This window comes from Hyla sarda, chromosome 5 (genome assembly GCF_029499605.1).
Source record: "Hyla sarda isolate aHylSar1 chromosome 5, aHylSar1.hap1, whole genome shotgun sequence".
In the NCBI taxonomy this organism is placed as follows: domain Eukaryota; kingdom Metazoa; phylum Chordata; class Amphibia; order Anura; family Hylidae; genus Hyla; species Hyla sarda.
Genome location: NC_079193.1, coordinates 117,448,441 through 117,475,075, shown reverse-complemented (window position 1 = coordinate 117,475,075; position 26,635 = coordinate 117,448,441). Strand labels below are relative to the sequence as shown.

General features: G+C 44.0%; 1 protein-coding gene across 1 annotated transcript in view; it reads right to left on the bottom strand.

The window, feature by feature from the left end:
• TEX10 (testis expressed 10) overlaps positions 1 to 26,635 on the bottom strand; it is a 225,418-nt gene that overhangs the window by 62,439 nt on the left and 136,344 nt on the right. Inside the window, exon 11 of the mRNA XM_056520143.1 lies at positions 7,302 to 7,382. Coding sequence (XP_056376118.1) covers positions 7,302 to 7,382 — 81 coding nt within the window. The remainder of the gene's footprint in view (positions 1 to 7,301; positions 7,383 to 26,635) is intronic.

Here is a 26,635-nt window from a genome sequence, read left to right as displayed (position 1 = left end):
TCCAGCGTACAATTCAGCACAGATAAAAGCCAATCTTTAGAGGGACCGGGCACCAGACTGAAGGTATGGATATTAGAGATCCCACATCAGTCCCCAGCTCACCCCACTATAACTCTGTATATTGGGTTTAGTGTGGGTGAACAGGATGACAGTTTTCCTTTAAACAAATCTAAAATAAAAATTATAGATTGATCATTTCCTCATCCATTGGCAAACGTAAATCAGCTGGGAACCAAATATTTTTTTTCTTTCACTGTGTATATATGTGTGCATGTATGTGTGAATATATGTATATCACAAGGTCTGTCACCCAGATTTGCTTATTAATTCTACTATATGAGAAACAATTCTGTATTACACCATAACAGGGAACATTTGCCATTCAGAAGTCCTTACAGGTGGGTGCCAAAAGCTACAACACTCACATGCACAGGCAGCTTTCTAGGCAGGCAGACAAATCTCCTATTGTAACATTACTTGGTTTATTTATTTTCTGGCATGAATCCTAATTGTGCTCCACTAAATGGGTGATCAGAATAATTTAATTGACAAGCTTATAATAAATAAATTACTTTATATACACACACACATACTGTTGCCCTTGGTTAAAGGGGTTATCGAGGTAAAAAACTTTTTTTTATATATCAACTGGCTCCAGAAAGTTAAACAGATTTGTAAATTACTTCTATTAAAAATCTTAAGCAGCTAAAAAGTACTGAAAGGATTAAGTGGAGTTATTCTTTTTCGTCTAAGTGCTCTCTGATGACACGTGTCTCGGGAACTGTCCAAAGTAGAAGCAAATCCCCGTAGCAAACCTATTCTACTCTGTGCAGTTCCTGAGACAAGCAGAGATGTCAGCAGAGAGCACTATGGCCAGACAGAAAAGAACAAGTCAACTTCAGCAGCTAATAATTATTGGAAGGATTAAGATTTTTTTTAATAGAAGTAATTTACAAATGTGTTTAACTTTCTGGAGCCAGTTGATATATATAAAAAAATATATAAAAAAATCAGCCAGAGACGTTCAAGCATGCTCCGTTCAACCGCACATTGTTAATTTCTACTGTGCATGCAAGCAAGATGCTTGAGAGTGGGAGGTGTTCTGTTGCACACCAATAGCAGATACAAAGTCAGGAAGTGATCAGAAAGTGGAAGAATAGTACAGTGACGTAGGTAAATATTACACAAAGATAACCCACATTTAATACAAAATTTGGACTTTCAAAGATCATTTCATTCAATATGGGAAAGCCAGGACATGCCGCTTATGCCAGGCATTGGTGAACTCACCAATGTCTGGCATTAACCCCTCAGACAGTATGATCAAAAGTGGTTACAGTGTCTAAAATTAGTAAAATGTATGTGCCAGTTGCTTGGGTTGGTGGTCAGGACCACTGCGGCAAAATCGTGGGGAGCTGAACGTGGGCATTAGAGTGGGATGATCCTGACTGCTATCAGAAACCAGGCAATCACAACTTATGCCTTATCCACAGGATAGTGGATAAGTGTATGATGGTGGGTGGTCTGACCACTGGAACCCTCCACGATCTCCTGCCGGGCACGTGCTAGATATATTTGACTTCATATCCCGTCCTCATATATTGTTGTCCTATCCCGACCCGTAATATGTGCACCAGGTATTGAAATATCTCCAGCCGTACGGAAGTTATGTGGGAACATACATTTCCCATTGATTTGCATGGGACTTTAAACAAAAACCCCGACCCTCACAAATGGGGGTAGTTAAGGGTTAAATTAACCATCCTATATTTTAAGTGGACATATAAGTAACATGTGACCAAGTATTATGAAAATATCTCCAGCCGTTTGGAAGTTATGCAGTAACATATTTCCCATAGACTTGTATGGGACTTTAAAAAGAAAAAAAAAAACTTTCACCCCCTTAACGACTGAGGGTATTTCGGCTTTTGCACTTTCGTTTTTTCCTCCTCACCTTTTAGAAATCATAACCCTTTCAATTTTGCACCTAAAAATCCTTATGATGGCTTATTTTTTGCGCCACCAATTCTACTTTGCAGTGACATCAGTTATTTTATCTAAAAATCTACAGCAAAATGGGGAAAAAAAATTATGCGACGAAATTGAAGAAAAATTCAATTTTGTAACTTTTGGGGGCTTCCGTTTCTATGCAGTACATTTTTCAGTAAAAATGAAACCTGATCTTTATTCTGTAGGTCCATACGATTAAAAGGATACCCTACTTATATAGGTTTGATTTTGTCGTACTTCTGGAAAATATCACTACATGCAGGAAAATGTATATGTTTAAAACGGTCACCTTCTGACCCCTATAACTTTTTTATTTTTCTGCGTATGGGGATGTATGAGGACTCATTTTTTGTGCCGTGATCTGACGTTTTTAGCGGTACCAATTTTTGTATTGGGAAAGAAATGTATAGATTTGTGTAGCTCACTTAGTAGTAGATTGTACCTGAGGTTAAAGGTGTTGCCTTTACCCAAGAAGGCCTATAATTAAAATGTTTGAAGGTATATAAACGTAATTTATATAAAACCAGTACTCAAGGTACAATTTGAAAAAAGAGAAAAGAAAAAAGAAAAGAAAAAGGAATATAAGAAATAAGAAATAAGAGTTGGTCCAGAAAAAGTTAATATGTGGTATTTATTGATTGCAACAATTATTTAAAATATAATATAGGACAACCTATTAAACCTCAGCAGGGCCCTTGCATGGCGTATAGGGGTCCAAAAATGGTAAAATGGAAAAAAGAAAAAGGTAAAACAATTATGTGGAGATAAAATATAATAATGTGCTGTATATCGAAAACAGTTATTGGCAGTCTCTGGTGTAAATCAAATTCATTCGTTTGAAGCGCTTGTTAAAGGGTGCCTGAGATGTTCAGCATTGGAGTGGAAATATACTGTAGTAATGAGCTGGCGATCTGTCACAGTTCATTCAGAAATTAGCATACAGATTTGCCGCAATGGTACAGTGTGACAATGTTGGCACAGTTCATGTGACAGTGTGTGGATATTGTCACAATTCAATCGTCGGTGGATGATACAATGTTGCCAAAGGACTGTGCTGCACTGCAGTATTGTACGGCTGTTTGTAATAGGGTTCGGTGCACAGCACCACTCACCGGCTCCTAGGAAGAACAAGACGGGACAGACTGGCACGGCTGGGCAGTCGGCACAGATGGAAAAGTGACTGTCCGGCAGTTGGATGGCTGAGTCCTGGGCTGGCACGGCTGGCGTCCGGCCTGTTGAGGTAAATGTCCTGGACTCTGGTTTGCCGTTGGATGTTCCGGAGCTAGTTGCGGGAGTGGTGATCTGTGGTGGCGTCCTCGTGTCTGAACTGAGCGCTATCTGCGCGCGTAAAGCGGTGGTCACCGCACAGAGGGCATCCAGCAGTTGCGAATGGTTAGCGATATACAGTGTATTCTCAAATGGCTATACGCGTTTCAAGGCCTCGGGCCTTTTCTTCAGTAGCAATGCAGGAAAATTTATACGTTTAAAAATGTCATCTTCTGACCCCTATAACTAATTTTTCCACGTACAGGGCGGTATGAGGACTCATTTTTTGCGCCGTGATCTGAAGTTTTTATCGGTATGATTTTTGTATTGATCGGACTTTTTGATCACTTTTTATTCATTTTTACATGATATAAAAAGCAACCAAAAATACATTATTTTGGACTTTGGAATTTTTTGGGCGCGTACGCCATTGACCGTGCGGTTTAATAAATTATATATATTTTTATAGCTCAGACATTTACGCACGTGTCGATACCACATATATTTTTATTTACATGGTGTTTTTTTTAATGGGAAAAGGGGGGTGATTTAAACTTTTATTAAGGAAAGGGTTAAATAACATTTATTAACTTTTTTTTTAATTTTTTACACTTTTTTTTGCAGTGTTATAGCTCCCATAGTGGGCTATAACACTGCACACACTGATTGCCAGCACTGTTCACTGCAAAACCATAGCTTTGCAGTGATCAGGGTTATCGGCGGTCGATTGCTCAAGCCTGAATCTCAGGCTTGGAGCAATCAATCGCTGAAGGGACACGCCTGAGGAAGGTAAGAGGACCTCCGCTCGTGTCCCAGCTGATCGGGACACCGCATTTTCACTGTGGTGTCCCGATCAGCCCCACTGAGCAGCCGGGCAGCTTTCACTTTCGTTTTAGACGCGGCGTTCAACTATTAGCCCCGGTTCCCAGCTTCAGATACATGCCGGGACCGACCCACCGAGTGACCCAGCGTTATATCGCGGGAGCCGGCCAAGGACGTAAATATACGTCCTTGGTCGTTAAGGGTGGAATTTCGAAAAATCCTTTCTTATTCCTTGTCTATGTCTTAAAAACAACACCTGTGCAAAAATTCAGCTTTCTATGTCAGAGGGTTAAGGCTGGGCATTGATGAGTCACTGAGTAAGGTCGTCATATATATATATATATACACACACACTATATATATATATATATATTCCAGATCCACGTGGGTGCCAAGAACAGACCAATTCCCACGAAGAATAAAAGAAAGGTAGAAGTGGCACTCCGGCTTGTAAGTGAAGCAATCACAAAATTTATTCACACATCTGTGCAGGCAACGTTTCGGCTCGACAATAGAGCCTTTGTCGAGCCGAAACGTTGCCTGCACAGATGTGTGAATACATTTTGTGATTGCTTCACTTACAAGCCGGAGTGCCGCTTCTACCTTTCTTTTATACTTCGTGGGAATTGGTCTGTTCTTGGCACCCACGTGGATCTGGAATCCTGCTTCACGGTGCTCCCCAAACCTCTTTATTTTGCTATATATATATATATATATATATATATATATATATATATATATATACACACACATACACACACACACACACACACTTTGGATAGGAGATAAGATATATGCAGCAGAGTACTCATTTAAAGATTTTTAATAGAAGTAATTGACAAATCTGTTTAGCTTTCTGACACCAGTTGATTTAAAAAAAATTGTTTTTCAAAAATAAGAGCTCATGTGGGTCTGTTAGTGGATAATTGAAAGCGTTATGGCTATAAGAATAAAAAAACAGAAGTGCAAAAGTGAAAATCCCTGCTAGTTAAAGGGGTATTCCGCCCCTGGCATCTTATCCCCTATCCAAAGGATAGGGGATAAGATGTTAGATCGCCGCGGTCCCGCTGCTGGGGACCCCGGGGATCGCTGCTGCGGCACCCCGCTGTCATTACTGCGTAATGACGGGCGATACAGGGGCCGGAGCAGCGTGGCGTCATGGCTTCGCCCCTCATGACATCACGGCCCATCCCCTTAATGCAAGTCTATGGCAGGGGGCGTGACGACCGCCACGGCCCCTTCCCATAGACTTGTATTGACGGGGGCGGGCCGTAACGTCACGAGGGGCGGAGCCGTGACGTAACGATGCTCCGGCCCCTGTATTGCCCGTCATTACGTGCAGAGCGATCTCGCTCTGCGCAGTAATGATAGCGGGGTGCTGCAGCAGCGATCCCCGGGGTCCCCAGCAGCGGGACCCGGCGATCTAACATCTTATCCCCTATCCTTTGGATAGGGGATAAGATGTCTAGGGGCGGAATACCCCTTTAAGGGGTTGAAAAAATAGAAAACAAAAAACAGCATGTTAAAATCTCTGTGCAATTTTGTAATTTTATGCATTCTTGCCTCATGTAATGATTACATAACTGGAGGGGCTACAAATGATTAAAGAACAGACAGGAGCCAGGACAGATAAGTGGAGGTTCCTGACTGTAAATAACCATTTAGATGGCTGTATAGCCCAGAATGGTTAGTTAACTACTTCTCTGCTGAGCCAGTGCAGATCACTCAGCATTGCTCCTTAAGAACCCATTCACATGTACAGTATCCTGCTCAGTTTTGATGCGCAGGATTTGAAGCTGCAGATTTCAATGTAAAACTAAAAGACTGAATACAGCTTCAAATCCTGCACATGAAATCTGCACAAGATACTTGTACATGTGAATAGACCCTAAAGGGGTATTCCAGTTTTTTTTTTAGTTGACTAAGATACAGGGGCTGTAAAGTTAGAGTAGTTCATAATATGTCTCTTCCTGTGTTTGATGGCTGGTCTCACAAATCTTATTTGATCTTTACCCTGATGTTCCTTTTTGAGCAGCATACAAAATCTGTGTTTCTCCAGGTTGCAGTGGAGCCCAAGACATTACATCCCTAGTCAGGTGTTCAAATGGAGCCTGCCTTTTCTTCAAATAGTGAAGCAACAACTGGGTGGGGGAGGGGATAATTCTTCTCAGGGCTGCAGGGAATTGTAGCTCAGATGTGCTGCAATGGGTGGGGTGACTGATGTTTGGGAGGGAAAAGACTAACATCACACTTACAGAAAAGGATCCTGGGACTTTAAGTTGGAGGGAAGAAACTCCAACAGGAGTTATTTAGCAGCATTATGGTGGACTTACAACACATCCATTTAGCATGAAGATAAGCATGGATCCCTCCCAAGCATGTCCATTAATGTATGGCAGGTAAGTACTAAAGTCACCTTATGGTGGATAACCCTTTAACTATTTCATGGCTGGACAGGAGGTATACAATGTATAGCTACTGCTCCGCTGAGCTGTACCCGCAGCCTTATAACCATAGGTACAGCTAGTACAGAGTGTTAAGAGGCAGTGGAGGCTTTATCAGGGTGTAAACAGGGTGACAGCTGTCAAAACAGGACAAAATCAAAAGGAAGCTGCCTGTGAGCCAGGAAATTCGTTACATGCTACTCCATTAAAGTTTTCCTTTGATTTTATTCTAGTTTGATCTGTTCATTGCCTGTCGATCTGTTTACTTCCATTAAAGCTCCCACTACCTCTCATCTGTCCATTTGTGCAGGAGGGCAGCAGAAGGTGTCTATTGATTCCACACATTTTTTTTCCATTGTTGGGTAAGGTGTGCACAAATAATGGGGTTAAGCACAAGTCTTTCATTAGAGTCTTTCCTGATTGCCTCGTTATATTACAGTATGGAGCACTTCTTTCTCTTATTTTAGGTCATTAGAGTGATTGAATTCCTGCTCCTGTACAGTATACAGCAGTGGTGCTGCAGTGCACTCTATTGCTTTGCTTTCACTCCTGATCTTAGCTACAAATACCGACCATCAACAACAGCAACACAATGCTAACCCAAACAATATTGTGGGAACATATCCCAACCCATGAAATGAATGTAAAGTTAATACAACCCAATGAAATGTTAATGGCCAGTTACAGAATGTTTTTATTTTTTTTACAATACATAAAGGGAGATACCAAAACTATTAAATATATTTTAGAAGAGCTTACCAAATGTTTAGTAATTGCATTCTGAAGGATATCAAAACACTGGTGTCTTGGTCTCACTGAAGACAAACTGCTGCATACAATCTGTTTAAAGTACAAAGAATATAAAATATATATATATCTCAAATACATATATAAAAGCACAGTCATTTTGCCTTAAAGGTTAGCTGTTATAGAACAAACTAAAATGTAAATATGTCGCCAAATAATAGTGCCTAAAATGTGGAAGGAAAAAACATTCACATCTCAGGTTACATCATTAGCACCATTGAAAAAAAAAAAAGACATGTCCTTCAAATTCAACCAAGGAGAGAAGGAGATGGGTGAAGGGAAGAGGTATGGGTAGAAGAAAGAGAGGGAATGTGATTCTATATTTCTCAATACAAATTAACGTAGTTTGGATCAACACAGTAGGGTTTTAGGTTGATCTACAGAGGAAAGCACCCCCCCCCCCACATGAGGCTGATGATGAGGTTGATGCAAATTGCCCCATGACAAAGAAAAATGTCCTTTCTAATCCAAATATGGCAATCAGAATAAATCCCAGGATCAAGTAAATCTCGTATCCATATCCTGTAATATATTTTTTCCAGAAAAACATACAGACCCCTTTGAACTTGTTTATTGAGTCAGACCTCACAACATCATGTGGCAGAGAGTTCCATAGTCTCACCGCTCTTTCAGTAAAGAATTTCTGTCAGTGATGATTCTTTCCTCTAGACGTAGGGGGATGTCCCCTTGTACTGGTTATCAGCCTAGGTATAAAAAGATCACTAGAAAGATATCTCTAATGTCAGTTCATATATTTTTGCAGTGTGATCAGATCGTCCCTAGGGTGTCTTTTCTCCAAAATAAATTATCCCAATCTTTATAACCTGTCTTGGTACTGTAATCCTCCCACACCATTAATTATCCTTGTCACCGCCCTCTGCACTCTCTCCAGTTCAGCCATGTCCTTGGAAACAATGCTCAATATATCCCTTTCAAAAGCCTCTATGCCTCTCTTGATACATCCCATGACTGTTAGCTTTGGCAGAAGCTGCTTGACAGCAATCACTAAAGTAGAGCTTATTGTCCACTAGTACTACCAAGTACTTTTCGGTAAAAGTTTTACCTAATGTCTTATTTAGCACGTAAGTGTACATTTTGTTTTTAGGGCCCAAGTGCATAATTTTACATTTACCTTATCTACATTAAACTTCATTTGCCATGTCTGTGACCAAGCATCCAGCTTCCCCAGATCCCTCTGTAATATTATGTTATCCTCCTCTGTTGTGATCTTACCCAGTTTAGTGCCATCTGCAAATAAAGAAATTCTACTCTCTAATCCCTCTATAATTTCTTTAATAATCATATTGAAAATAAGTGGACCCAGTACTGACCCTTGTGGTACCCCACTAGTAACTGCCACCCAACCAGAGTAAGTTCAATTGAAACCCACACTGCTTTCTGTCACTGAGCCAGTTGCTAACTTGAACATTTTATGCACTGACCTTTTGCATGGCACAGTGACTGAGTAGCTAATCACGTGGGGTCTGACTTGACTCTCAGTGAAGAGGGCATGTCGTCTACCGGTAGACGCCATGTGCTCCATTCATTTGTAGGGGAGCACTGATGATGCCAGAGTGCTGTACTTCTGAAGTTAAGGTTGTTCTTTTCTGTCTAAATCCTCTCTGATGACCCCTGTCTCGGGAAACGCCCAGTTTAGAAGAGGTTTGCTATGGGGATTTGCTTCTAAACTGGGTGTTTCCCGAGACAGGGGTCATCAGATAGGATTTAGACAGAAAAGAACAACCTTAACTTCAGAAGCTCATAAGTACTGAAAGGATTAAGATTTTTTAATAGAAGTAATTTACAAATCATGTGAAAAAGAAATGTATTGCCCGGACCTTCCAAGGTAGTGTATTTTAATTATATGAATGATAGAAAACTGGGTCGTACTCCAATAATAATTCAATGGTTATTTATTAAAAATGTATAGTGCATTATTCCTCACAGGGCCCTTGTGAGAAGAAACACTTATAATAGGTATACAAAATTACATATATAAAATTAGAATATAGAAATATTATAAAAATGTGTCACTGGCATATAGAATAGCTCTATGCTGATGGATTCATATATCGTCTTTAGAGTATTGTAAAGGTATAAATGTCCTTTTATATGGTAATTAAAGTGGATACTCTGTTACCGGTCCTGGGTGATGTGGCTGTGTCAGCTCCCGTGTCCGGATGGCGGTCAACGGTCCTAGATAGTGCTGTGGCTTTGTCTTTCAAGATCCAGGTGTTTATGCGGTGTTGGTCGTCCCAGGTTAGTGGCACTGGCGGGTGCCGATGGTGATTCGCCGGGAGGCCGTGCGCTGGCAGGCGCTGTTGGAAATTTGTCAGGAGACCAAGCGCTGGCAGGCGCTGATGGTATCAATCTCCTCACCGCTGGACTTGGAAGCCGGAGACTACACGCTGGGTAGATGGAACTTGCCTCGTGTAGATGGCGTGTGACGTCAGCTTGAGCCGGAGCTGACCAGGTAAAATCAGGACCGGACACTAGTCTAGGTCGACTAATGCGTGAGGAATCCACAATGTGATGGATTTGCTCCGTAAACTAGAGCTTGAATTCATAAAGAGCATAAATGCCAGTGTACAAAGTCAATGCATAAGACTAGACGCGTTTCAGGGTTCTCAGATACGACCCTTTCCTCAGTAGTCAGGAAAGGGTCGTATCTGAGAACCCTGAAACGCGTCTAGTCTTATGCATTGACTTTGTACACTGGCATTTATGCTCTTTATGAATTCAAGCTCTAGTTTACGGAGCAAATCCATCACATTGTGGATTCCTCACGCATTAGTCGACCTAGACTAGTGTCCGGTCCTGATTTTACCTGGTCAGCTCCGGCTCAAGCTGACGTCACACGCCATCTACACGAGGCAAGTTCCATCTACCCAGCGTGTAGTCTCCGGCTTCCAAGTCCAGCGGTGAGGAGATTGATACCATCAGCGCCTGCCAGCGCTTGGTCTCCTGACAAATTTCCAACAGCGCCTGCCAGCGCACGGCCTCCCGGCGAATCACCATCGGCACCCGCCAGTGCCACTAACCTGGGACGACCAACACCGCATAAACACCTGGATCTTGAAAGACAAAGCCACAGCACTATCTAGGACCGTTGACCGCCATCCGGACACGGGAGCTGACACAGCCACATCACCCAGGACCGGTAACAGAGTATCCACTTTAATTACCATATAAAAGGACATTTATACCTTTACAATACTCTAAAGACGATATATGAATCCATCAGCATAGAGCTATTCTATATGCCAGTGACACATTTTTATAATATTTCTATATTCTAATTTTATATATGTAATTTTGTATACCTATTATAAGTGTTTCTTCTCACAAGGGCCCTGTGAGGAATAATGCACTATACATTTTTAATAAATAACCATTGAATTATTATTGGAGTACGACCCAGTTTTCTATCATTCATATAATTAAAATACACTACCTTGGAAGGTCCGGGCAATACATTTCTTTTTCACATATTTTATTATTTTTGCAACTGTGGTATAGTTGCATGCCCTGTTGACCTCAGGTAGTATTTATACACCAATTGTGAGCTGCACTTGCACCCCCCTTTTTTTCTAATTTACAAATCAGTTTAACTTTCTGGAGCCAGTTGATATATATAAAAAAAGTTTTTTTTCCTAGAATACCCCTTTAACCTGTTCAGGACCCATGACGTATGCATACGCCATCACACCCTGGGTCTTAAGGACCCATGACGTATGCATACGTCATGTCTTTTCCTGGTCTCCGCCGCTCACCTGGCGGAGATCGGAAGCGGATCCCTGCTGAAATCCTTCAGCAGGGATCCAGGGCAAACGCCGAGGGGGGCCATGTATGCCCCCCATGTCGGCGATCGCCGCAAATCGCAAGGGAAATCGCCCTTGCGATCTGCGGCGATACCGGGCTGATCGGGTCTCTGGGACCCGACCGCCCGGTAATTTCGCATGATCCCGGCTGTCACAGACAGCCAGGACCATGCTAAAGCATAGGAGCGAGGTGGCAAGCCTGCCACCTCCTCCGATCCCCTGCGATCTGTCGGTTAGTTAACCGACCAATCGCAGGAGGGGGGGGCGGTTACTTCCTCCCGTCCTGCCCGGCCCCTTGAAGTCCGGAGAGGACGGGAGGAAGACCGGAGGACGCGGCGGGGGACGGGGGAGTGCTGGGGACCGGCCCCGGTACTTACCTCGTCCCTGAAGACCCGGATCCCGGCGGGGAAGATGGCGGCGGCGACAGGTGAGTAGATCTTCAGCCGCAGTCGGGCCCTTTACAGCAATGCACGTCGCCGTAAAGCGACATGCATTGCTGTATTGGGACCCTATATACTACAACTCCCAGCATGCCCAGACAGCCCTTGGCGTCTGGGCATGCTGGGAGTTGCAGTTTTGCAACATCTGGAGGACTACAGTTTGGACACCACTGTGCCCTTCCAGATGTTGCAAAACTACACATTCTCAGCATATCCTTACTGTCCAGGCATGCTGGGAGTTGTAGTTCTGTAACATCTGGCCCTTCAGATGTTGCAGAACTACAACTCCCAGCATGCCTGGACAGTTTTGGCATACTGGGAGTTGTAGTTTTGCAACATCTGGAAGGGCACAGATTGGGAACCACTGTATTAGTGGTCTGCAAACTGTAGTCCTCCAGATGTTGCAAACTACAACTCCAAGCATGCTGGGAGTTGTAGTTCGGCAACATCTGGCTCTAAAGATGTTGCCGAACTACTACTCCCAGCATGCCTGAGAATGTTTGGGAGTTGTGGTTTTGCAACAACAGGAGGCACACTGGTTGGGAAACATTGTCTGTTTCCTAACTCAGTGTTTCCCAACCCGTGTGCCTCCAGCTGTTGCAAAACTATAACTACCAGCATGCACTGATAGACTGTGCATGCTGGGAGTTGTAGTTTTGCAACAGCTGGAGGTCCCCCCTGTGAATGTACAGGGTACTTTCACATGGGCAGGGGCTTACAGTGAGTATCAGGCTGCAAGTTTGCGATGCAGCAAATTTTGCGCGGCAGCTCAAACTCGCAGCGGGAAAATCGCTGTAACCCCCCCTGCCCGTGTGACTGTACCCTAAAAATACTACACTACACTAACACAAAATAAAATAAAAAGTAAAAAACACTACATATACACATACCCCTACACAGCCCCCCTCCCCTCCCCAATAAAAATGAAAAACGTCTGGTACGCCACTGTTTTCAAAATGGAGCCTCCAGCTGTTGCAAAACAACAACTCCCAGTATTGCTGGACAGCCGTTGACTGTCCAGGCATGCTGGGAGTTTTGCAACAGCTGGAGGCACCCTGTTTGGGAATCACTGGCATAGAATACCCTTAAGTCCACCCCAATGCAAATCCCTAATTCAGGCCTCAAATGCACATGGCGCTCTCACTTCGGAGCCCTGTCGTATTTCAAGGCAACAGTTTAGGGTCACATACGGGGTATCGCCGTACTCGGGAGAAATTGCCTTACAAATTTTGGGGGGCTTTTTCTCCTTTCACCCCTTATGAAAAGGTGAAATTGGGGTCTACACCAGCATGTTAGTGTATAAAAAAAAAATTTTTTACACTAACATGCTGGTGTTGCCCTATACTTTTCATTTTGACAAGAGGTAAAAGGGAAAAAAGCCCCCCCAAATTTGTAATGCAACTTCTCCCGACTACGGAGATACCCCATATGTGGGCGCAAAGTGCTCTGGGGGCGCACAACAAGGCTCAGAAGGGAGAGTGCACCATGTACATTTGAGGTGATTTGCACAGGGGTGGCTGATTGTTACAGCGGTTTTGACAAACGCAAAAAAAAAAAAAAAAACCCCATATGTGACCCCATTTCGGAAACTACACCCCTCACAGAATGTAATGAGAGGTGCAGTGAGAATTTACACCCCACTGGTGTCTGACAGATCTTTGGAACAGTGGGCTGCGCAAATTAAAAATTTTGTACAGCCCACTGTTCCAAAGATCTGACAGACACCAGTGGGGGGTAAATGCTCATTGTACCCCTTGTTACGTTCCTCAAGGGGTCTAGTTTCCAAAATGGTATGCCATGTGGGGGTTATTTTGCTGTCCTGGCACCATTTAGGCTTCCTAAATGCGACATGCCCCCGAGCAAAATTTGCTCTCAAAAAGCCAAATATGACTCCTTCTCTTCTGAGCATTGTAGTTCGCCCATAGTGCACTTCATGTCAACTTATGGGGTACCTCCATACTCAGAAGAGATGGGGTTACAAATTTTGGGGGCTATTTTCTGCTATTAACCCTTGCAAAAATGTGAAATTTGGGGGGAAGCACACATTTTATTGAAATTTTTTTAATTTTTTTTACATATGCAAAAGTCGTGAAAGACCTGTGGGGTATTAAGGCTCACTTTATTCCTTGTTACGTTCCTCAAGGGGTCTAGTTTCCAAAATGGTATGCCATGTGGGTATTTTTTGCTGTTCTGGCACCATAGGGGCTTCCTATATGGGACATGCCCCCCAAAAACCATTTCAGAAAAACGTACGCTCCAAAATCCCCTTGTCGCTCCTTCCCTTCTGAGCCCTCTACTGCGCCCGCTGAACACTTTACATAGACATATGAGGTATGTGCTTACTCGAGAGAAATTGGGCTACAAATAGAAGTATACATTTTCTCCTTTTACCCCTTGTAAAAATTCAAAAATTGGGTCTACAAGAACATGCGAGTGTAAAAAATGGAAATTGTGAATTTTCTCCTTCACTTTGCTGCTATTCCTGTGAAACACCTAAAGGGTTAAAATGCTGACTGAATGTCATTTTGAATATTTTGGGGGGTGCAGTTTTTATAATGGGGTCATTTGTGGGGTATTTCTAAGATGAAGACCCTTCAAATCCACTTCAAACCTGAACTGGTCCCTGAAAAATTGTGATTTTGGAAATTTTGTGAAAAATTGGAAAATTGCTGCTGAACTTTGAAGCCCTCTGGTGTCTTCCAAAAGTAAAAACTCGTCAATTTTATGATGCAAACATAAAGTAGACATATTGTATATGTGAATAAAATAAAATAATATTTGGAATATCCATTTTTATTACAAGCAGAGAGCTTCAAAGTTAGAAAAATGCAAAATTTTCAAATTTTTCATCAAATTTTGGGATTTTTCACCAAGAAAGGATGCAAGTTACCAAAAATTTTTACCACTAAGTTAAAGTAGAATATGTCACGAAAAAACAATCTCGGAATCAGAATGATAACTTAAAGCATTCCAGAGTTATTAATGTTTAAAGTGACAGTGGTCAGATGTGCAAAAAATGGCCGGGTCCTAAGGTGTAAAATGGCTGGGTCCTTAAGGGGTTAAGGACCAAGGGCGTACAGGTACGCCCTTGGACCCGCTCTCCTGATATAACGCGGGGTTACACAGTAACCCCGCGTCATATCACGGCGGGCCCGGCGTCATAGTGAAGCCGGGACCCGCCTCTAATAGCGCGCAGTGCCGATCGCGGCACCGCGCGCTATTAACCCTTTAGCCGCGCGCTCAGAGCTGAGACGCGCGGCTAAAAGTGAAACCGAAAGTGGCCGGCTAGCTCAGTCGGGCTGTTCGGGATAGCCGCGGCTAATCGCGGCATCCCGAACAGCTGACAGGACAGCGGGAGGGCCCCTACCTGCCTCCTCGCTGTCCGATCGCCGAATGACTGCTCAGTGCCTGAGATCCAGGCATGAGCAGTCATGCGGCAGAATCGTTGATCACTGGTTTCTTATGAGAAACCAGTGATCAGCATAGAAGATCAGTGTGTGCAGTGTTATAGGTCCCTATGGGACCTATAACACTGCAAAAAAAAAGTGAAAAAAAAGTGAATAAAGATCATTTAACTCCTCCCCTATTAAAAGTTTGAATCACCCCCCTTTTCCAATAAAAAAAAAAAACACAGTGTAAATAAAAAGAAAAATTAACATATATGGTATCACCGCGTGCGGAAATGTCCGAATTATAAAAATATATCATTAATTAAACCGCTCGGTCAATGGCGTGCGCGCCAAAAAATTCCAAAGTCCAAAATAGTGCATTTTTGGTAACTTTTTATATCATTTAAAAATGAATAAAAAGCGATCAATAAGTCCTATCAATGCAAAAATTGTACCGTTAAAAACTTCAGATCACGGCGCAAAAAATGAGCCCTCATACCGCCCCATACACGGAAAAATAAAAAAGTTATAGGGGTCAGAAGATGACAATTTTAAACGTATACATTTTCCTGCATGTAGTTATGATTTTTTCCAGAAGTCCGAAAAAATCTAATCTATATAAGTAGGGTATCATTTTAATCGTATGGACCTACAGAATAAAGATAAGGTGTCATTTTTACCGAAAAATGTACTACGTAGAAACGGAAGCCCCCAAAAGTTACAAAACTGCGTTTTTTTTTCAATTTTGTCGCACAATGATTTTTTTTTCAGTTTCACCGTAGATTTTTGGGCAAAATGACTGACGTCATTACAAATTAGAATTGGTGGCGCAAAAAATAAGCCATCATATGGATTTTTAGGTGCAAAATAAAGAGTTATGATTTTTAAAGGCAAGGAGCAAAAAACGAAAATGCAAAAACGGAAAAACCCCCGGTCCTTAAGGGGTTAAGTACAGTGCTAGACAGACCCTCATTCCTTATATTTAAAGATTCTGTAATGACAGGGATTGTCCTCTGGACTGGCGCTTGGCAAATGTGTTACCAATATTCAAAAAGGGGTTTAAAAAAATGGATCCCGGGAACTATAAGCCTGTTATTTTAACATCTGTTGTGGGTAAGATTTTTGAGGGTTTTCTGAGATGCTATTCTGGAATATCTTAAATGAGAAATCCAGCAAAAATTAACTTATCCCTATCCACAGCATAAGGAATAAGTAGCCGATCGCAGGGCGCCACCCATGAGCTCCGTGACGGGACCTGGCACTCATTGAGTACCACACGTGCTCCATTGATTTCTATGGGAATGGCAAAAAGGCCCGAGTACAGCACTCTGGCATCATCAAGTACTGAAAGGATTAAGATTTTTTAATAGAAGTTATTTACAAATCTGTTTAACTTTCTGGAGCCAGTTGATATCAAATTTTTTTTTTTCCTGGAATACCCCTTTATTTCTTGCAAAACCTTTGGATGGATGCCATCTGGGCCCAGCGATTTGTGTGTTTTTATGTTACTAAGGTGGCACCGCACTTCTTGTTCAGTTAAATAGGCATGATTTGCTGGAGGATTTACTTTGTCCCTTCCCCTGTTATCCTTCACCATTACACCCAGATTATTTCTTAAGAGCACGTTTGCAAGTGCTAATTTTCCTACCCATTTAACCCCTCCAGGACACAGGGCATAAAAGGTACACCCTTGGTGCCTGGGATTTAAGTCACATGGGCATATGCCCTACGTTCTTCTGATCACCACCACTAGCCACATGGTGATCGGAACAGGATGACTGTTGTAATTCCAAAGCAGGCATACCGTATCATCGCCCAGGCGGGTCCCAAGAGACATCCCCTCCCCGTATCAGCGATCGTTGTGATTAACAATGTCGATTCTGATTGGCAAATCACAGCGCTTCCATTCCAATTGGTTCTCTGGTGACATGGTGGCACGGAAGTAGAGCGTAATTGGTGCTGTCCAAGACAGTGCCAATCACCCTTGACCATCAGGAGGGAGTTGGCACTTATGTTACCTCCCGATTGCCATTCGGGGAATGACTGATCGCCCAATAGCGGCACCGGGTACACCATTCAAATCACTGCACCATATCTGCCAGGCCCATCCTGTTCTGGATGGGGAGCACAGCTGTTCAGTGATTGTACCACAGGCTCTAGACCAGCAATCTGGTATCAAGTAAGGGACAGAGGGGGTTAGGCAGGGAACAGTAAGCTGTTTAACTCCAACTCCCAGCAAGCCCTTTGACTGTGTGCATGCTTAGAGTTGTAATAAAAACAGCTAGGAGGCACAGAACTAAATTTTCCATCATGCTTTTTGGCTGTCTGTGCATGCTGGGAGTTGTAGTTTTGCAACAGCTGTAGACACACTGGGCAGGGCAGTGTTTCCCAGTAAGTTTACCTTCAACTGGACAGTAAAAGTGTACTTCACATTGGTGGGTTTACAGTATACTTCCCGCTGCCAATTTGCTCTGCATAACCATATTTTGTGTGTTGTATAATCCAGTGTTTCTCAAGCATGGTCCCAAAGTACCCTCAACAGGTCAATTTTTCTTGATTTCTTTAGTCTTTTACAGGAGATATAATTATGGTCAGTGAATGAAGCATCACCAGTTACATCACCTGTGAAAGACTAAGGAAATCCAGAAAACATGACCTGTTGGGGGTACTTAAAGGGGTACTCCACCCCTAAACATCTTATCCCCAATCCAAAGGATAGGGGTCTGATCGCGGGGGTCCACCTGTAACAGAAGATCGTGACGTCACGACTCCACCCTGTGTGAGGTCATGCCACGCCCCCTTAATGCAAGTCCATGGGAGAAGGCGTGACAGCCGTCACTTCCCCCTCCCATAGACTTGCATTGAGGGGGCTGGGCGTGACGTCACATGGGGACGGAGTCGTGACATAACAATCTTCCTTTCCCGTGGTCGGGAGCCAGAACCTCCAGCACTGCCGGAAGCAGATACAGGTGAGTGCTGCATGCTATATTGTGCTTTAAGGCAGGCCCACCAGCTAGATTCAAATATTCATAAGCGCCAGTCACGTGAACGCTCAGTAGGCACGAGGGCTCACGTGACCAGCGCTTATGAATATTTAAATGCATCCGGCTGGCCCGCCTCAAAGCGCAAGTCAGAGCTGAAGAGGGGGACCTTCGGAGGACTGGGGCTCCTGCAGTACAGGGGATACGGGATTGATCGCACCGGGTCTCACTTCTGAGACCTGATGCGATCAGCAGTTATAAAGCAGGGGAGCGGGCGGCATGCTGCACTCCTCTGAGATGTATATACTACTGCATATAAACTTTCATTTTGAAATCCCCCGCCAGGAGCACTGAATGGCCGGCACAGAGGAGCCATTCAGGACTCCCGGCGGGGTTTTTAAACTACTACTTGGATCCCCAAATGTATGCTCCCCATGCATATTTATAATTTATTGGCCCCAGTGTGTTTATCCTTGTTAATCCCCCCCCCCACCCCGCCAGTGTCCTTATTACCCCTCCCGCTGCCTGCTCCTCATCTTCTTGGAACAGGGCAGCAGCGGGACATGTCGTGAACTGGCGGGGGTGAATGAATGAAGCATACATGTCCAGCATGTAGGCTTCATTCATTCACCACCGCCGCCCGACATGTCCCCGCTGCACCATCAGGACATGTCTATTCTCTGCTGCTCACCTCCGTCTGGTACGGAGATGAGCAGCAGAGAATAGACATGTCCCGGCGGTGCGCTGATTGCGCTAGGAGCACGGCAGCAGCGGAGGATATGTCAGGAGTCGTCTAAGGAATGAAGCCAACATGAGGGACATGTCTGCTTCATTCATTCATTGCCACCAGTTCCCGACATGTCCCACTGCTGCCCTGCTTCAAGAAGATGAGGAGCAGGCAGTCAAAAATAACAGCCATTAGTCATAACGGGCTATAACGGGTTACATAGTTCATAAGGTTGAAAAAGGACCAGAGTCCATCAAGTTCAACCTATAACCCTAATGGAGTCACTACTGAGTTGATACAGAGGAAGGCTAAAAACCCTCATTCCCCCAAATATGGCAGTCAGAATAAATCCCTGGATCAACTTTCTGTCCCTATAAATCTAGTGCACTGTCCTATATTGTGTTTACCACTTTACAGTGTTTAGTATCATCTGCAAAGATTGCTACTTTACTATTCAACCTCTCTACAAGGTCATTAATGAATATATTAAATAGAATAGGACCCAAGACTGACCCCTGTGGTACCCCACTAGAAACAGTCACCCAATCAGAATAAGTAGCTTTAATAACCACTCTCTGTTTCCCATCACTGAGCCAGTTACTTACACACATTCTCCCCAAAGCCAGATATACCACATCCAGCCATTGCCCCTGGTCCATCATAAAAGCTGATCAGGTCAGTTTGACAGGACAGATCCCTCATAAACCCATGCTGATATGGAGTCACACATTTATTTTTATCAAGATACTCCAAAATAGCATCTTAGAAAACCCTCAAACAATTTACATACAACAGAGGTTAAACTAACAGGTCTAATTCCCGGGGTCACCTTTTGACCCCTTTTTAAATATTGGCACCACATTTGACATGCACCAGTCCTGGGGAACAGTCCCTGTCACTAGAGTCCCTGAATATTAAAAATAGGGGTCTGCCTATTACATTACTTAATTCCTTTAGAACACGGGGGTGACTGCAATTTGGTCCTGGTGATTTGTTCATTTAGATTTTTTGTAGGCGGTACTGTATTTCTTCCTGGGTTAGACAGGTGACTGTACTGGGGAGTTTACCTTCTCTCACTGTATTTCACCTTGCATTTCATTTTCCTCAATGAATACAGTGGAAAAGAATTTGTTTAATATATTTGCTTTTTCTTGATCCCCGTTTATAATTTCTTACTAATTTTTTAAAGGGTCTACACTTTCATTTGACCTTTTTGCTATTTATATAGTTAAAGGGTAACTCTATGCTGTTTGTTGGACACACACCCCTCAGCACTCCAGGCTGTGTTTGGGATTTAGTCCTAAGGCAGTGTATAAGATGGGGGGAAATGTGCTCTTGAGCTTTAACCCCTTCACGACCCAGCCCATATTCACCTTCAGGACCTGGGCATTTTTTGAACATCTGACCACTGTTACTTTAACCCCTTCCCGACCTATGACATACCTGTACGTCATGGGTGGCAAGGTGTTCCCGACCCATGACATACAGGTACGTCATGAACATTACTGCCACTACTCGCGGCATCCCGCAGCGCCCGGAAAGATGGTGGCTATCACTGATAGCCAGCCATCTTACCATGCGACCACGGGGGGTTTCATCCCCCCCCCCCCCCCAGCGATCGCTGCTATCAGCTGGTCAAATCTGACTAGCTGATAGCAGCGCGGTGTGTGAGTCCCGATCACGGGGCTCGGGACACACACCGCTCTGCTAAGTGTCCCTGATCCGTCCCCCGGCTTCACTTACCCGTCCGAGCGGTGTCCCGCGCGGTCCCGGCGTCCTCCATGCGGTCCCGGCTGCGCTGCGTCCCTGCGGTGAGTTTGCAGCAGCAGCAGCAGCAGTGCGGCATCTTCATTGGCAGCAGTGAGATCGCCGTAAAGCGATCTCACTGCTGCCTCTTAGAGTTTCAAAACTGCAACTCCCAGCATGCCCAGACAGCCTTTGGCTTTCTGGGCATGCTGGGAGTTGTAGTTTTGCAACATCTGGAGGTCCTCAGTTTGGAGACCACTGTATAATGGTCTCCAATCTGTGCTCTTCCAGATGTTGCAAAACTACAAATCTCACCATGCTCAGTCAGTCCAGGCATGCTGGGAGTTGTAGTTCTCTAACATCTGGAAGAGCACAGATTGGAGACCATTATACAGTGGTCTCCAAACTGTGGACCTCCAGATGTTGCAAAACTACAACTCCCAGCATGCCCAGACTGCCCAAGCATTCTGGAAGTTGTAGTTCGGCAACATCTGATCCTTCAGATACTGCCGAACTACAACTTCCAGCATGCCTGGGCAGTCTGGGCATGCTGGGAGTTGTAGTTTTGCAACAACTGGAGGCACACTAGTTGGGAAACATTGTCCGTTTCCTACCTCAGTGCCTCCAGCTGTTGCAATTGTTGCAAAACTATAACTCCCAGCATGCACTGAAAGACCATGCATGCTGGGAGTTGTAGTTTTGCAACAGCTGGAGGCACACTGGTTTGGAAACACTAAGTTTGGTTGCAAAACACTTGAAAGTTTATTACTTAACTTAGTGTTTCCAAACCTGTGTTCCTCTGCCCATGTGACTGTACCCTAAAAACACTACACTACACTGACACTAACCTAAAATAAAAAGTAAAAAACACTACATATACACATACCCCTACACAGTCCCCCTCCCCCCAAAAAAATGAAAAACGTCTGGTACGCTACTGTTTCCAAAATGGAGCCTCCAGCTGTTGCAAAATAACTCCCAGTATTGCCGGACAGCCATTGACTGTCCAGGCATGCTGGGAGTTTTGCAACAGCTGGAGGCACCCTGTTTGGGAATCATTGGCATAGAATACCCCTATGTCCACCCCTATGCAAATCCCTAATTCAGGCCTCAAATGCGCATGGCGCTCTCTCACTTTGGAGCCCTGTCGTATTTCAGGGCAACAGTTTTGGGACACATATGGGGTATCTTTTTCTGCTTTAACCCCTTATGAAAAGGTGAAGTTGGGGTCTACACCAGCATGTTAGTGTAAAAAAAGTAATTTTTTACACTGACATGCTGGTGTTGCCCTATACTTTTCATTTTCACAAGAGGTAAAAGGGAAAAAAGACCCTCTAAATTTGTAACGCAATTTCTCGTGAGTACGGAGATACCCCATATGTGGGCGCAAAGTGCTCTGGGGGCGCACAACAAGGCTCAGAAGGGAGAGTGCACCATGTACATTTGAGGCGATTTGCACAGGGGTGGCTGATTGTTACAGCAGTTCTGACAAACGCAAAACAATAAATATCCATATGTGACCCCATTTTGGAAACTACACCCCTCACGGAATGTAATAAGGGGTGCAGTGAGCATTTACACCCCACTGGTGTATGACAGCTTTTTGGAACAGTGGTCTGTGAAAATGAAAAATAAAATTTTTGATTTGCACAGTCCACTGTTTCAAATATCTGTCAAACGCCAGTGGGGTGTAAATGCTCACTGCACCCCTTATTAAATTCCATGAGGGGTATAGTTTCCAAAATGGGGTCACATGTGGGTGGGGGGTCCACTGTTCTGGCACCATAGGGGCTTCCTAAATGGGACATGCCCCCCAAAAACCCTTTCAGAAAAACTCACTCTCCAAAATCCCATTGTCGCTCCTTCCCTTCTGAGCCCTCTACTGCGCCCGCCGAACACTTTACATACGCATATGAGGTATTTCCTTACTCGAGAGAAATTGGGTTACAAATTTTAGGGTGATTTTGCATCCTTTCTTGGTAAAAAATCTAAAAATTTCATGAAAACTTTGAAAATTTTGCATTTTTCTAACTTTGAAACTCTCTGCTTGTAAGGAAAATGTATATTCCAAATAAATTGCATATTGATTCATGTATACAATATGTCTTCTTTATGTTTGCATCAAAAAATTGACGTGTTTTTACTTTTGGAAGACACCAGAGGGCTTCAAAGTTCAGCAGCAATTTTCCAATTTTTCTTAAGATTTTCAAAATCTTACTTTTTCAGGGACCAGTTCAGGTTGGAAGTGGATTTTAAGGGTCTTCATTTTAGAAATACACCATAAATGACCCCATTATAAAAACTGCACCCCCCAAAGTATTCAAAATGACATTCAGTCAGGGTTTTAACCCTTTAGGTGTTTCACAGGAATAGCAGCAAAGTGAAGGAGAAAATTCAAAATCTTCATTTTTTACACTCGCATGTTCTTGTAGACCCAAGTTTTGAATTTTTACAAGGGGTAAAAGGAGAGGAATCACCCTAAAATTTGTACCCCAATTTCTCTCAAGTAAGTAAACACCTCATATGTGTATGTAAAGTGTTCGGCGGGCGCAGTAGAGGGCTCAGAACGGAAGGAGCGACAATGGGATTTTGGAGAGTGAGTTTTTCTGAAAGGGTTTTTGGGGGGCATGTCCCATTTAGGAAGCCCCTATGGTGCCAGAACAGTGGACCCCCTCCAAATGTGACCCCATTTTGGAAACTACACCCCTCATGAAATTTAATAAGGGGTGCAGTGTGCATTTACACCCCACTGGCGTTTGACATATTTGAAACCGTGGACTGTGCAAATTAAAAATTGTATTTTTCATTTTCACAGACCACTGTTCCAAAAATCTGTCATACACCAGTGGGGTGTAAATGCTCACTGCACCCCTTATTAAATTCCATGAGGGGTGTTTTTTCCAAAATGGGGTCACATATGGATATTTATTGTTTTGCGTTTATGTCAGAACTGCTGTAACAATCAGCCACCCCTGTTCAAATCACCTCAAATGTACATGGTGCACTCTCCCTTCTGAGCTTTGTTGTGCACCCCCAGAGCACTTTGCGCCCACATATGGGGGATCTGCGTACTCGGGAGAAATTGCATTACAAATTTCGAGGGTCGTTTTTCCCTTTTACCTCTTGTGAAAATGAAAAGTATAGGGCAACACCAGCATGTCAGTGTAAACATTTTTATTTTTATACACTAACATGCTGGTGTAGACCCCAACTTCACCTTTTCATAGGGGTTAAAGAAGAAAAAGCCCCCCAAAATTTGTTAGGCAATTTCTCCCGAGTACGGCAATACCCCATGTGTCCCAAAACTGTTGCCCTGAAATACGACAGGGCTCCAAAGTGAGAGAGCGCCATGCGCATTTGAGGCCTAAATTAGGGATTTGCATAGGGGTGGACATAGGGGTATTGTACGTCAGCGATTCCCAAACAGGGTGCCTCCAGCTGTTGCAAAACTCCCAGCATGCCTGGACAGTCAATGGCTGTCCGGCAATACTGGGAGTTGTTGTTTTGCAACAGCTGGAGGCTCCGTTTTGTAAACAGTAGCGTACCAGACGTTTTTATTGGGGAGGGGAGGGGAGCTGTGTAGGGGTATGTGTATATGTAGTGTTTTTTACTTTTTATTTTAGGTTAGTGTAAGTGTAGTGTAGTGTCTTTAGGGTACAGTCAGACGGGCAGAGGTTCACATCAAGTTTGCTGCTGAGAGTTTGAGCTGCAGCGCAAAATTTGCACCATCTCAAACTTGCAGAACTCATTGTAAACCTCCGCCCATGTGAGTGTACCCTGTACATTCACATTGGGGGGGGGGGGGCAAACATCCAGCTGTTGCAACACTACAACTCCGAGCATGCCCTTTGGCTGTCCGTGCATGCTGGAAGTTGTAGTTTTGCAACAGCTGAAGGCACACTGGTTGCGAAACACGGAGTTAGATAACAAACTGGTGTTTCGCAACGTGTGCCTTCAGCTGTTGCAAAAACTACAAATCTCAGCATGCAGTGACAGCAGAAGGGCATGCTGGGACTTGTAGTTATGCAACAGCTAGAGGCATACTGGTTGCAAAACACTTGAAAGTTTATTACTTAACTTAGTGTTTCCAAACCAGTGTGCCTCCAGCTGTTGCAAAACTACAACTCCCAGCATGCATGGTCTGTCAGTACATGCTGGGAGATATAGTTTTGCAACAGCTGGAGGCACACGGGTTGCGAAACACTAAGTTAGGAAACGGACAATGTTTCCCAACTAGTGTGCCTCCAGTTGTTGCAAAACTACAACTCCCAGACTGCCCAGGCATGCTGGAAGTTGTAGTTCGGCAATATCTGAAGGATCAGATGTTGCCGAACTACAACTTCCAGCATGCTTGGGTAGTCTGGTTTGCTGGGAGTTGTAGGTTTGGAACATCTGGAGGTCCACAGTTTGGAGACCACTGTATAATGGTTTCCAATCTGAGCTCTTCCAGATGTTACACAACTACAACTCCCAGCATGCCTGGACAGACTGAGCATGCTGAGATTTGTAGTTTTGCAACATCTGGAAGAGCACAGATTGGAGACCATTACACAGTGATCTCCAAACTGTGGACCTCCAGATGTTGCAAAACTACAACTCCCAGCATGCACAGAAAGCCAAAGGCTGTCTGGGCATGCTGAGAGTTGCAGTTTTGAAACTCCCAGAGGCAGCGGTGAGATCGCTTTACGGCGTTCTCACTGCTGCCAATGAAGATGCCGCCCTGCTGCTGGAAACTCACCGCCGGGACGCACCACCGCCGGGACCGCCTGGAGGACGCCACTCGCGCCGGGACTGCTCGGGACACCGCATGGCCGGGTAAGTGACGCCGGGGGACGGGTAAGGGACACTTAGAGCGGTGTGTGTTCCGATCCCCGTGATCGGGACTCACACACCGTGCTGCTAAGTATTCTCATAGCGAAAAGCTGCTATCAGCTAGTCAGATTTGACTAGCTGATAGCAGCGATCGCTGGGGGTGGGGTGGGGGATGAAACCCCCCGTGGTCGCATGGTAAGATGGCTGGCTATCAGTGATTTTTTCTTTTTTAAATCAACTGGTGCCAGAAATTTCAACATATTTGTAAATTAGTGATGGTAGTGGATGAGATCTCAAGGACTGGGGAATAAAGGGTGTGAAGTGGCTGGAATAAAAGATGATGCAGGGAGTTGAATGGATGAATGGATACAAAGTGATGGATGCGAATATAGATGCAGCTTAGAGAATGACTCAGAGGATGTGTGATGCTTATTAGATGCAAGGCTGGTGATTAAGTATGGAAAGATAGAGAGGTATATGTATAGTGTATATGCAAATGAATGGTGACTGTTGTGTGTATGTCTACTATGTGGCAAAATGAATCAGGTGTTGCTGAAATAACTACTGCAATAGATGTGTGAATAAAATTGATGTACTAAATGTCCAGGGAACAACACATTTATTAATCAAATAAAAACAAGATAATTGTTAAGTCAATTTAAACAGTTAGGTAGAAATGTGGAGTAAGAGTGCAGGGCCCTTGCACTCTTTCCCACCTGTTATAATTAAAAGGTACAGATGAATATATAAAAAGATGTGAAATAAAACACACAGTATATGTGATTAGATGACAACACACTCTCAGTTTGAAAGTTCAGTGGTGGTTAGAGGAAGATCCACTTATGTGTACTTGCAACCTTTGGAGACCCCCAGTCTGGGGCCCACCGTTGCAGGAAAAACAGAGGTACGGCTCGGACGTTTTTAAATAAAGTACAGTGGTGGGGATAAATAACAAGTCACTTAATCCGTAGGTTCAGGGGTATAGATAACAATGTCTCTACTGAATGTATAGTTAGATGATTCCTGCATACACAGCGCGGCGGCTGTGCAATAGTGCAAATGAATTGGCGGCTCGGCGGCCGTAAAAATAAAGTCTTCGGTACTGTGTACCGCTTACCCGTCCTGTGGGTAGGTGGAGAGAGGCTCTGCGAGATGGGGTCCCGATGTCCGTGGCGCTGGGGTGTCCTGGCGGTGCGGTCTTTCTGCCGATAGGCCGGTCGCCTAGTCCGTGCGCTGGATTTGTCGGTCTCTGTCTCTGAAGGGGTTTCGGTCTTTGTGATAATGCTGGTAATGCTCGGTGCTCCTTGGTGATAGCCGTGGAGCGCTCTGCGATAGCTGTAGGTGGTGACTTGAGATTGTGAACGTGGGGT